Consider the following 11,956-nt stretch of genomic DNA (forward strand, 5'->3'; position numbering starts at 1 on the left):
CCGCGCGTCCAATGATAATGGGCATAAATGTCTGCATCCTGTTGCTGCTTTAATCACCCAAGTGTATGTAAAAGACAGAGATGGCAAAAGACCGCTTATCCTCTCTCACCTGAAAGTATGGATGCCACAGCTGCGATAATGAAGGACACAATGACCCCAGGGCCAGCCATCTCCTTGGCAACAAGCCCCGAGACCACGTACATCCCCGTCCCGACGCAGCTGCCCACACCGAGCGACACCAGATCCACCGTGGACAACACCCGGGCCAGTCTGGTGCCGTGGGAGCTGGTGCCGGACACGGCCGAATCCAGCATGGACTCCACGGGCTTGGTCCTCAGCACGCGCGACGTGAAGGTGTTCCATGCCGAGCCCCACTGTATCCTGCGAGGGTCCAGCTTCCCCGCCAGTCCGCTCATAGCGAGGGCGTGACGTCGAAGGGCGAGAGGCTTACGGGGAAGACTGCGAGACGGTTGTTCTTTGACGCTTCAGTTCAGGTTCTAGAAATTCTCCACAGACGGGCGAAGTTATTCTTCATCCATGTGACGGAAGAGGATTGGATTTTTTTTTACCGCTTTCTGTGGCTTTCTCAGCAGTTTAGTGGAAGGCCTTGTTTGGTTCTACCCACATGATGACAGAGAAAGCTACCTGAAAGACAAGAGAGATCTGTCACTGTGTGAGAGAGGTGCTTATATTTTCACAACACAAGCCTAAAAACTAAGGTACACTTTCACTTTGACCGCATATGATTTGTACCTTAATTAGTGAGCAGCCAAATTAAAAGGCCATTCCCTGTAGCTCTGTTGCCATGGCAGCTAAGATCATCCACGACAACCGCAGTTCATCATTTCCTTGTAATGTTTGTGCCGGGAAGAGAGAGCAGTAGCTGTGATGTTACCGAAGAACTTAGACGGACATGCTTGTGTAATGTTTACTGAGCAGGCCGAGATTAAAATGTTAGTGACGACTCTTAGTGATGTCATTGACAAAAAAAAAAAAAAAACCCAGATTGCTAAAAAAATAAAATAAAATGAAAATGATCACATGCTGATAACTTTTGGTAAAACTGCTCCATTCATTGTTTAATTAAAATTAAACAATGAAAGGAACACACATATGAAAGCAGACATGTGTGAACGTTTAAATGCTGTTAAATCACAAATACAACAAAAAAAGCGAGAGAAAAAATTTACAAAATCAAACTCCAGCCATCTCAAGCCGTTTATTGATACTAAGAGACTAAATGTTTTTTTATTATTATTTTTATCTTATATATATATAAAATCTGAAAAATGTCCCAAATTCAATGTGATTCTAAACAAACAGATAGTTGCACAAGGCCACCGAAATGTTTATGCAGCAAGCAGTAGGACATTATTGACATCGTATCCCATTAAAACTAAGCATTGCTCAGTGACTTTCAGAGGAGCTTTTCTCTTTTTCCATACAATAATGAGCGACTTCAATGTGACTGCCCTTCAAGTAGCAGCATCCGTCTTGACATTACACGTAGCGCTTTGCATGCACACTTTAATTTTATCTTTGCAAGACACATTCTTCTACGTGTTTTCTGTATCCTTGATTTGAGTTTTGATCAACTTTAAGCAGATTAGGAGGGGGGATTCTCTACTAACGCTCTCAGCTTTGCATCTTAGCGACCCATTCAAAGTTACCTTGGGGCTCTTTAATAAAAAAAAAACAAAAAAAAAAAAAAAAAAAAAAAAAAAAAAAGCAAATGGATTTTGGTAGAATTAGAATATGTCACAATTTTAAGTTGTTTTTTTTATTTCACAGTTATGCAATACTTTGCGCTTCATTGCACGAACTAAAATTAAAATCGGCATTTCAACGGCGTCGAAGTGACGAAATGCGAAAAAAAAAGTTCACCGGGTGTTAACACTTTTGCGAAGGCTTGTAAACGAATAAGTGGAGCCATTAAATACTGCTGAGTAACGCTGCTCTACAATTTCTTCCTCTCACAATGTTTTTTTGTGGATAATGATGAGATTAGGCACACTGCTGAAAGGAGAGCTATTACAGTCCTCAACTGGAGAACCTCGTCTCTCTCTCTCTCCCTCTGAGCGGCGCTGGACCGGCAATCAGCGCTCAACTACTTTAGGCGGCAAACGCAAAGTAGCTGAACAAACACTCGTGTGCGGCACACCCACGGTGCCTCTCGGCAATGATGACTGCAATTATCCAGCTGTTTAACCGGATCACAATGGGGGCCCACTACTGGAGCTGCACTCAGTGGAAGCGGTGGAAAGGGCTCCAGGGCGACGAAACGTGAGTGTTACGGTGAGTAGGAGCACTTCAACCGACACAAGGGCAACATATGCACATGTTGAGAGATAAAAAATAAATAAAAATAAAAAGAGCTAGCAAAACAACCCAAGTCAGCATATTTACACAGCAAAATTAAAAAGTGAAGTGTTAAAATGTATTTATTTTGTAATAGCGTATCATAATCTCACCCTAAAAGCGTTTGACCTTTGATTTGAGACGATTTATGAGATGTATTTTATATGTTTTATATGAAAGATGGCAGTAAATTTTGATTTTTAAAAGTCAAAGCACTTAAAGAAGTAATGATGCAATGCACTCTGAGTATCACACATCCATGTGAGATGCTTTGCTACGCACATTCACGCTTTTTCACCAATTATTGACCAACACAAAATCAATCTTAATCTCACCTCCTTGACATACATTTGTAAAGATCTCGGCAGCCTGTGACAGAAACACCCACCTAGACATTGTTGCAGACTGGCGTCTCGCCCACCTTCGCAGTGGCACACCCTGAAAGCAGGAACTGCGTCCTGCCAGACGATGTGCTCCGACACAGTAGTGCAAAAAGCCCCAGTCTGAAGGATCCTGATAAATGCGGCGCAGAGTCAGCAAGGCACTGGCCTGCAAACCCAGATCCCAGTTTGATGGAGCATCTGGCGGTGGCGCCAAGGCTCCACCCTGCAATGCAGCCAATCTGCTGCCAACACTGAAGACTCAGTCATTGTGGAACATTTCCAAGCTGGTCGGGTCAAGACAGAAGGTTTTACTGCACCTGATCGCCATCAACACAGTGAAAAACATAGTAAACAGATTTGTGTGTGTGTGTGTGTGTGTGTGTGTGTGATATTGGAAACTACATTGGCATTGTCAATAAGATGGTGCGTAACACAGCGAGACGCTCCACAGACATCAGCAGCTTTAATCTGAAACACTGACTGCTGCCCACGAATCCCATCACCTTCACCAAAACGCCGACGAAAGCTAATAAACGAGTGTGGGACGAATAAGGCGGACCACTTACAGGCCGTCACATCTCAAAACAAATCACACAAACTGCTCAGTTTTTACAGCACCTGTTACATGTTCATCTTTCAACCCCTCACCCCCTACCCTTCTGCCCTCCCAGCTTCTTTTACAGTAACCACCACCTGCCCCGCGCTGATTGTATATTATTTGAACAAGCACACACCAACCAAACAGAGCTGAACAAAGGAGGACGGCAGCAGGTGTTCCTACCTGTTCACTACTGCAGCAAAGACTGTAATAAAGGCTACTTAGAGAGAATGTCTGCAAAACATTATTTCCAAAAGAGTCGAGTTAAAACCTTCAGTGCTTCAGCATTTTTTATTATTATTATTTATTATTGTTGTAACAAAATGAAGCATACAACCTGCAGAGTTAAATGCCACTCACTCTTACTTATGTGAAGATCTTACAAGTTTGTTAGAGAACATCAGTGTTTAGTTTGAATGGCCTAGTCAAAGTCCAAACCTAAAAGCCAATTGAGAAGCCATGCCGGTTTAACAATTAGATGTCTTCTGAAATCAGAATAAAGTAGGCAGGATACAAATGCGTGGCAACATTTTCAGATTTTGATTTATAAAGACTTAATCCATGTATCAATTGACAAAAAAAAAAAAAAATCCAATGAAACACATCAAGATTTGTGGTTGCAATAGCATAATATATCTGCAAACTCAGAGATATTAGATTGAACCTAATAGACAGTAATTATTACTGGAAATAATTAGGTTTGGTCACGCAAAAAGTGACCAAACAGCCTTTGTAGTTCAAGAAACGGCTCACTTTTCTGAAAATTATGCACCAATTCCTTCTATGTGAAGTACGACTTTGTCTTGGTCTCACGCAGAATCCCCCCTCCCACCCATTAAATGCAACGAAGTTTGCGGGTTGCAGTTTGAATACTTTCGGAGGGCCCTGCAAACTTATCTCAACTTGAAACCGGCGCACACGGGTCAGTGAAAGGATGGCAAAACACAAGCGAATTCACAGAAGTGCGAGAAATTTTTTGCTGATTTTGGTGTTCTGCCACAGGCCGTTTCCCCTTCTGTCAGCCAGGTTTTGTTTTCGCGAGGGCCGGAGTGCTTCATGTCTAGGCAGGGCGCCAAGTGGGCTTAAAGCTATCAGATAAGCTCTCGTGATTATTAAGTCGATGCAGGTCGGGTTTGAGAGAGCAAGATTTTGGCAGAGGACATTTTTAGCAAAATCTATGAGCAAAATTCTAAAATTCTACTAAAAGTTTGAAATGTATTTTCCTTCTTCAGCTACAAAAATCTGTCATCTACCATGCCTGAGAAGGCAGCCTTAAAAAAACAAACAAAAAAAAAACACCATAATTTATTGTAGCTTATGTAAGCATATAAATGATGGATTACTTTGAGAAACTTCTGTCACTCCACTGAGTTACACTGATGGACACCAAAATGATGACTGTGCAAAATCCCAATCCTAATGCATTGCTCTGCATTAGGATGCAAGCACAAATCGCACATTGCTTGATGCCAAAAGGGTCAAATGTCATCCAGCCAGCGAGGCATTTTAATATGTCGCTTCTTTTTCTTGTCCATTACAAACAAAACATGTGGAACGTTGCCTTTAAACAAAAAGTATGTGAAAATAATGATCATGCAGTCTTGTACAAGTCGTGTCTGTTTGCAAGGAGAGTAGCGCCGAGTGGAAAAAAAAACAAAAGCGTTTTTATTAATCAATGTTGAACTATTAGGAAAAAAAAAAAACACATTGATTTTTGCACTTGTTTACCGTAATTTGTTTGGGTGCCAGAGCTTCCAGTTTAAGAGGGCGCCTGGGAAACGGTCAGAGGTACAATCCCTCTGACCGCAGAGCGTGTGTGGTTAGAGAGAATTGAAAAATCACAGCCTCTCCGCGGTGCATCAGAAAGCTGCTTCCATGTGCAGCAGAATGGTCCACGGCCTATTCCTACAGTGTCATTACAAAATGATATACCTTATCAAAACGCAGAGCAGTGGTGCTTTCACAAGGAAATTGATAATTGAATTTTTTTTTTTTTTTTTTTTTTTTCATAATCATCTCCACTGGTGTTAGAGCGTCTGCTCTTTTGATAAGAGAGCTGTCGGAACATCTATGCCTGTGACACATCAGCAGTGACTAAGCCTGTCTCTCCTGGAGTCTAAAGTGCCGGTTGAATAACTGGATTGAGCTCTCAAACGCATTGATGTTTACAGCGAGAGCTGCATTTACCTAATAAAGGCCAGACCTCTTCTAATCACTCAAAACCAAACATGGAAACCTGCTTTGCATTTAATGGATCGGGGAAGACGAAACCGGCCCCCGTTAAAAGGCCTGGCACATTTCTCACCGAATGCAGGCAAAACGGCAGGAGTCTCGTTAAGAAATACGAAATGTGTTTAGTTTAGGATTCGGTGTGACTCAACATCGGTGTGAATATTTATTTATTTATTTATTTCGAACATGATAGCAGCATAAAATATCAGACGTAAACAAGGAATGGAGAAGACATATTTTTTGCACCGCAATAATCCTAACATGCTCGAAAAGGAGTATGAAAAGTAAGAAACTTATGAACTCCTACCCCATAAACTCATAGCATGTTTTCAGATGGACCCTCATTAATAACTCAAATCAAAAATAAAAACATAGGTTAATTAATTTTCCATTTTATCTTTTTTTTTTTTTTTTTGCCATGGACTCACCAAACACACACATGTCTAAATATATATCATCCATACATCTATACCCACACACACTCATATGCGTTAGTCTCAATTTATATATTCATATTAGTGCTATCTCTCCCCCATATTTCTTCTGAAAATAACTTCCTTATATGTCCTGTTAAATTGTATTACATTTTGACTTTGTTTTTACTCCTCATTTAACTTGTTCTGTAATTTTACACCACAAATTGAAATACAAAAGCTCTTTCTTGTTGTGCGTTTACTACGAATCCTCAAGTTTGAATTTAAACCTCTTAAGTTACCTCTATCCCTCTTCTCTTTCAAAAAACATGCTTTATTTTTTTTAAGGTAAAGATTTACTGTAAGGGTTTCTGAAATAGGTTGTTGCACAATGTCAGATCTATGGAACTTTGGAGAAATGAATACACAGAGAGAGAGAAAAAAACACAGCAGCTTATTTAAATGAGAAACTATTACTGTGCATAATTCATGTGCCTTAATGCACAGCTGGATGTCTGTTGCTTACACTGTTAAGATTTATGAGCGCTTAGAGCTTCCTGCGATCTGTCTACAAATGTCTTTATCCCATGGCTATCAGTCTCTATAATAGAGTTATGCACGTTTACTTAATTACATTTAGGCAGACTGTTTTGAAAAAAAAAAAAAGATGGAACAGATTTGTCATTTTTTAAACGTAAAACATTTTGACAATGCAATTTTTGGTTAACAAATAGAATATTCCTCAGTTAGATACGCATAGGCAAGTATTTAAAGGGAATTTCCTTCTGAAACATACCACACTAGATTTGTTACCACAATTGTTAATTGGCTTGTTAGATCACCGGAGAGTGGCGTTCCCCATTTACTTTTCCTCAGCCAAACCAACATTTGTTACAGTGTGGTTGATTTACTGCCTCGGCAGGCTGTGACCACTGTATCTCCGTGTGACACGTCAAATGAATCTGATATAGAAAAAAAAAAAAAAAAAAAAAAAGGGAAATTGCAGGCTGTCAGACTGATTCAATTGTTTGCTTCATCGGCCACGCTCCGACTGTTCAAGTCAGTCGAAATTCTCTGGAGACTAATTTTTCTGTAAGAATTTTGACGTTCGTATCCGTTTTATTAGCGGGCTGTCAGATGGGCTGAGGGCTTTTCTGATGCAAGAGGTATATGATCCCTCTGAGACATAAATGAAGCAAGGAAGGATCCATGAATCCATCACAGTTTTGCTGTTGTTTCTGATATATGTTTCTCAGCATATACAAGATGGAAACTGGCCTTACTGCAGTAAATATCCTTTTAAATTTTAATGGCTCTTGCGAAAGAATAAATCTCCTTTTTTTTTCTTTTTTTTTTCAAATGTTGTTACACTTCAACTTCGAACGTCAGTGCGTTTTCTTGGAACTGTATGTGATGCTGCAACAGGAAGTAGCACACAGAGGTGAAGTGCCAAAAAAAAAATGAAGCAGGAGTATATTTGTAACTTCTCCCCTCTGATAGTTACAAAACAGCTGGTTAGATTCTTTTCATTAAAAGACAGGATTTTAGTTTTTGAAGTGTGAATTTAGAAAGTTTGCTCATTTTTTAGTAAATCTTCATTATTTATACTGTTCATTCCCTCTACTCTGGCATTTAAAGATTAGTTAATGAAGTGTTATATGGGTCAATACGTCTCGTTTTGGTACGTATCTTTTAAAGGGGCAGTGTTTTTTTTTTCAATGCACATAGTGCCATTATATAACACAATGATGTAACTATGTCACCTTCAGTTAAACGCTGCTTATATCAAACATAATTTAAAAGAAATGTGATGCTGCAGTTTGCGGCCTGGAAATTGGTCTCTGTTTCTTTAAGAAGCTCCTGGTCTTTCCAACACTCCACCTACGGCGTGTCGTCTCAACAATGAATCTCAAGTATGCCGTTTAAAACCATTCTCAGGAACGTTGGACTGCGTATAATGAGCTCAGCAGACACACGACTCCATTAGGTATTTGCCAACTGCTGCTGCCGCTAGTCTAGAGGGACTGTGTGGGAAAAGCACTGGGCAGGGATGCTCTGTGAGAGGAGTCGTCAGTGCACTAAAGATGACCAGATGATGAGCAGAAAACAGTTCAAATTGCGAGTGCTTAGTCTACTGAAAACATCCTTTCCTGGTTGTTGTCAGTGAAGCACACAGTCATATTTTATGCCAAGCAAATCATCTTTGTAATTCGGCTAATTACTGAGATTGTTAATTAGATTAAATGTTTCATCTAATTAACTCCGATGGCCACAGTTCAGAACTCATTTAATTTGTTGACCATTAAAAAAAACAAAAAACAACTAAGTAGGGCTACTTCAATGATCCCAGGAAACAGACCAGTTGCTCCGCGTGAATGCTCTGTCTCCAGAGCTGATTAATCACAGTTTGGGCTGCCACAACCTCCTCCGTCTTCCCTTATTGCAGCGCAGTGGCAGCTTGAAGCTTAAAGCAAAGTAAATCTGCCTCCCTGACAGTAAGATAAATAGAAACAACAGTGCCACTCCCCGGGGCTCCAAGCTCACCAGCCATAATGGTGACATCTCTATTTACCCTCAAGTGGTGAATGAACACCAAGGTCATTTAGCACTTAAAAAGACTACACAGCACTACTTACTGCTTAAGTGTAAATCTCACTGCGCAACGTTTACTCGCAAGACAACAATTTATGACGGAAATGAGGAATATTCTCTTCAAATTTTCATCCCCTTTTGTTCAATCTGAAGGGTCGTTCACCTCATCGCTGTCACTGACAAGAAGTCTGTCAGAGAGCATCTCTTTATCATCACGCTCTCTAACCTACCCGGCGTCTTTCTTATTTCAATTGCAAATCTTTTGCACACTCCTTCTCTGACAGCAGGTTGTTTATCATCTTACATATGGCTTTCCAGCAAATGAGGTCTTGCTGCTTGGCCTGCTTACTGTGTTTAGTCTGCTGTCAGCTGAGGGCTTTGTGCTTGTCTGTCTCTGTCCTTCTACCCTCGTTCACTTTCTTACCATCTTTTTTAAAAAATAAGTTGTAAGAATCTCTGATGAATTTTTACAGCTTTAAAATTAAAGTAATAAAATGTTTTTTTTTTGTTTTTGTTTTTTTACATTTATACTTAATAGCACAATTACTGTTAATTATCAGGGCAGTTCCTGTTTGGACTGAATTGCTCTTCACATGATACAATTCAGATGCAGCTGCACAGTCATTAAAATAACATTACGTTTGAATGCCAAAGCAAACATCCAGCAAAAAATATACTTTTTATCATGCTAAAAATTAAAATGAGTTACCATAATATTCCATAATATTCAGACTACTACATTGTTGTAGTTATCATAGCCATCAGACACACTGGGTTTAATCCTGGATTCTTTTTTAATTTCTTGTTTTTCTTTCTTTTGCTTTTGTCCTGCAGTTTAGAGCCTTACTGTAACAGGAGGCTTCATTGTGTTAAACGAGTATTTCGCCTTTATGTGCAGGCAGGTCCTCTGACGTCAGTCCTAACCAGTCTCTGATTGGAATAAAGGGAGAGGGCGTCTGCCAGCCATTCATAAATATGAGTTCATGTGCGTACGTGTCTCTGTAGCATCTGCCACGTATCCAGTCAGACAAGGCAAAAACAAGGCAATTTAAAAGGACTGATCTATAGTAAACTGATCGTTTCTGATTCCAAACAGGCACGTCCAATTTTCTTTCCTACAGTTTTTACGTATCTGATATAAAAGCCACAATCGATTTCTCTTTTTAAACAAAAAAAATCCACCAGACTCTAATAGAAAAAAATACATGCCAGCGGTATAGGAGAATATTTTCGGACGCATCCCCCCCTCCCCCATCTTCGGCTTTAATATAAATACGACTGACTTTCTTTTTTTTCTTTTTTTTTTTAAAAAGAGAAAAAAAAAGATTTTCCGTCTGAAATGCTTTCAGTAAATTCAAGGCTTGGCCTTCTGCAGCTTTGCTTGGTTTGATTTGATAAACACATTCTTATTTATGGGACGGAGGCTCAACGACTAGCAGAGTCTGAAGGTCGGAGGTTTCCTCAGAGTGGACTGCAGATCACTTCATGTGTGGAGCCTCGTATGGCAGGACAGAGCAATCCTCTGCAAAGGTTCCCTCCTTCGTTCTGAGCATGTTAATAAGCTCTGGGAAATAAGAAATGAGTTAACGCTATCCGCCCTGTTTCACGTTTGGGGTTTGGCATTGTGTTGGTATTCACAAAGCATTTTATCTATAGGTTTATTTTTTGCTTGATCTGAAACAGACTGCAAGTGGGAATTTCTTTGGAAGTTGTTCTGTTGTGGCTACTTTGTTAAAAGATTTGAAGACTGACGTGGATTTTTGAATTTTCTTAGCTTTTCAGAGCCGAAATGCAGACAGTCAAGCTAAAATAAGAGAATAATTCAACATGGAGCAAAAATCCTGAGCTTAAAATACTGAGGCGGGGTTATAAAGTGACCAGAGAAGCAGATAAATGAATCAGGGTGGTACATCTGTGGGAACAGGAAAACATGGAGACTGAAGGAGAAGACTAATTAACACAGAGAAGATAAAATAAGACTGAAATGATCAAGAAACAAAAAGGAAGAAAAAGCCAGACAAGACAGTAATCTAAGTACAAGAATAAACTAAAAACTAAGCATAAAGGAATGACCTAATACAGCAACTCCTAAAGAACATTAATAAACAGAAAAATGGCAGAGTATAGCAAGTCCATTAATAACCCACAAGAATATGATTGAAACCACAAAAAAGAAAACCAAAACCCACACGCCGAAGAAACACGACACTTCCTGTCTTACAGTGAGCATCTAGACCAGTGGTCCCCAACCTTTTTATTACCGCGGACCGGTCAAGACTTGCAAATCTTGCTGCGGCTCGGGGCGGGGGGGCTGAGAACATTCAGATAAGGCTTCTGCCTTATCTGGTGTTCCCGCAGAATATACCCAATTTGGGTTGTCTTGGCCCTTTTATCGCAGCCTGTGAGGTTTTCCCTGACCGGAAGGAGAATACAACCTGCTGAATGTGTCAGGTAGCCAATCAGAAAGCGCGGTGACGTAAGAACAGAGGGGAATCCCAAACAGCTGACATATCGCGGAACTGAGAGTCCGGTGGATATCGGAGATGATATGTGGAAATGTTTATTATTTTATGTAAAGGTCGTTATTATATGTTTATGTTTATTCAGTTAAAAATGTTAACTATAAAAAAACATAGTTGCCTCCAAATCATAGTGCAGCAAATAGAGCGGCTGCTCCCGCTGTCTTTTATCCACCGCCTTTTCTTTTTATTACGTCTTTTATCTCTTAAAATGACTCCACAAACTGTCACTATTGCTTCTACATCGTCATCCGTGTTTGGTTATTCTAAATTCCCGTATGCTATGTTGGGGGTTTTACTGGATTATCCTCTGGAATCGGGATGTTCGTGACTGGAATCGGTTCGTGTTGCTCCTGCCTTGTGGCTGAACAGGAACTGATCAAACCTGTTGTACTTTTATCAGCTCTGTGGTCACAGAGGTTTGGAGAATCAGCCAACAATTCTTAAATCTTGCCGTCTAAACCAGACTTAAGACTCACAAGCTCATCTCATCTCATCTCGACCACTGCCCAAACGCTCTGACTCTGGTCGCTATGGTAACGTTTACATATCCCTAAATAAGATACAGATGCGCCACAAAAATGAACATTTTACTTTAGTGAAAATTTTAACTCACGACAATGACTAGCGGGAGCCCTGAGCTTGTTTCTCTGCAACGAGACGGTTCCATCTGGGAGTGATGGGAGATAATAACACCCGAAGTGTTGCTTATATCCACAGCGTGCTCGGTCTCTAAGGGCGAAGCAGTTTGAAGCTTCATTGCCTCATTAGCAGCCAGTCGCCGCATGTTACACAGAGCAGCTTAATGTTTGACTCACCTACCGGTCCGGGATAAATCCATTCTCCTGTCTCTTCTCTGGG

General features: G+C 40.3%; 1 protein-coding gene and 1 long non-coding RNA gene across 4 annotated transcripts in view; one reads left to right on the plus strand and one right to left on the minus strand.

Annotated features, from left to right (window-relative positions):
- The window catches only part of slc7a14a (solute carrier family 7 member 14a), a 35,615-nt gene that overhangs the window by 18,402 nt on the left and 5,257 nt on the right, over positions 1-11,956 (minus strand). For 2 of the 3 annotated variants that reach the window (XM_015038259.1, XM_015038260.1), the window contains one exon: positions 110-645. In XM_015038259.1, coding sequence (XP_014893745.1) covers positions 110-416 — 307 coding nt within the window. In that variant the 5' untranslated portion in view covers positions 417-645. Of the gene's footprint in view, positions 1-109; positions 646-11,956 lie in introns of those variants that run through there. The other variant, XM_015038261.1, reaches the window with a different exon arrangement.
- Positions 1,948-11,956, plus strand: part of LOC106951027 (uncharacterized) — a 19,080-nt gene continuing 9,071 nt past the window's right edge. The window contains exon 1 of the long non-coding RNA XR_001425736.1: positions 1,948-2,295. This is a non-coding gene — a long non-coding RNA (uncharacterized LOC106951027). The remainder of the gene's footprint in view (positions 2,296-11,956) is intronic.

This window comes from Poecilia latipinna, unplaced genomic scaffold (assembly GCF_001443285.1).
Source record: "Poecilia latipinna isolate Pla-1442-1.1 unplaced genomic scaffold, P_latipinna-1.0 Scaffold436, whole genome shotgun sequence".
Taxonomy (NCBI): Eukaryota; Metazoa; Chordata; class Actinopteri; order Cyprinodontiformes; family Poeciliidae; genus Poecilia; species Poecilia latipinna.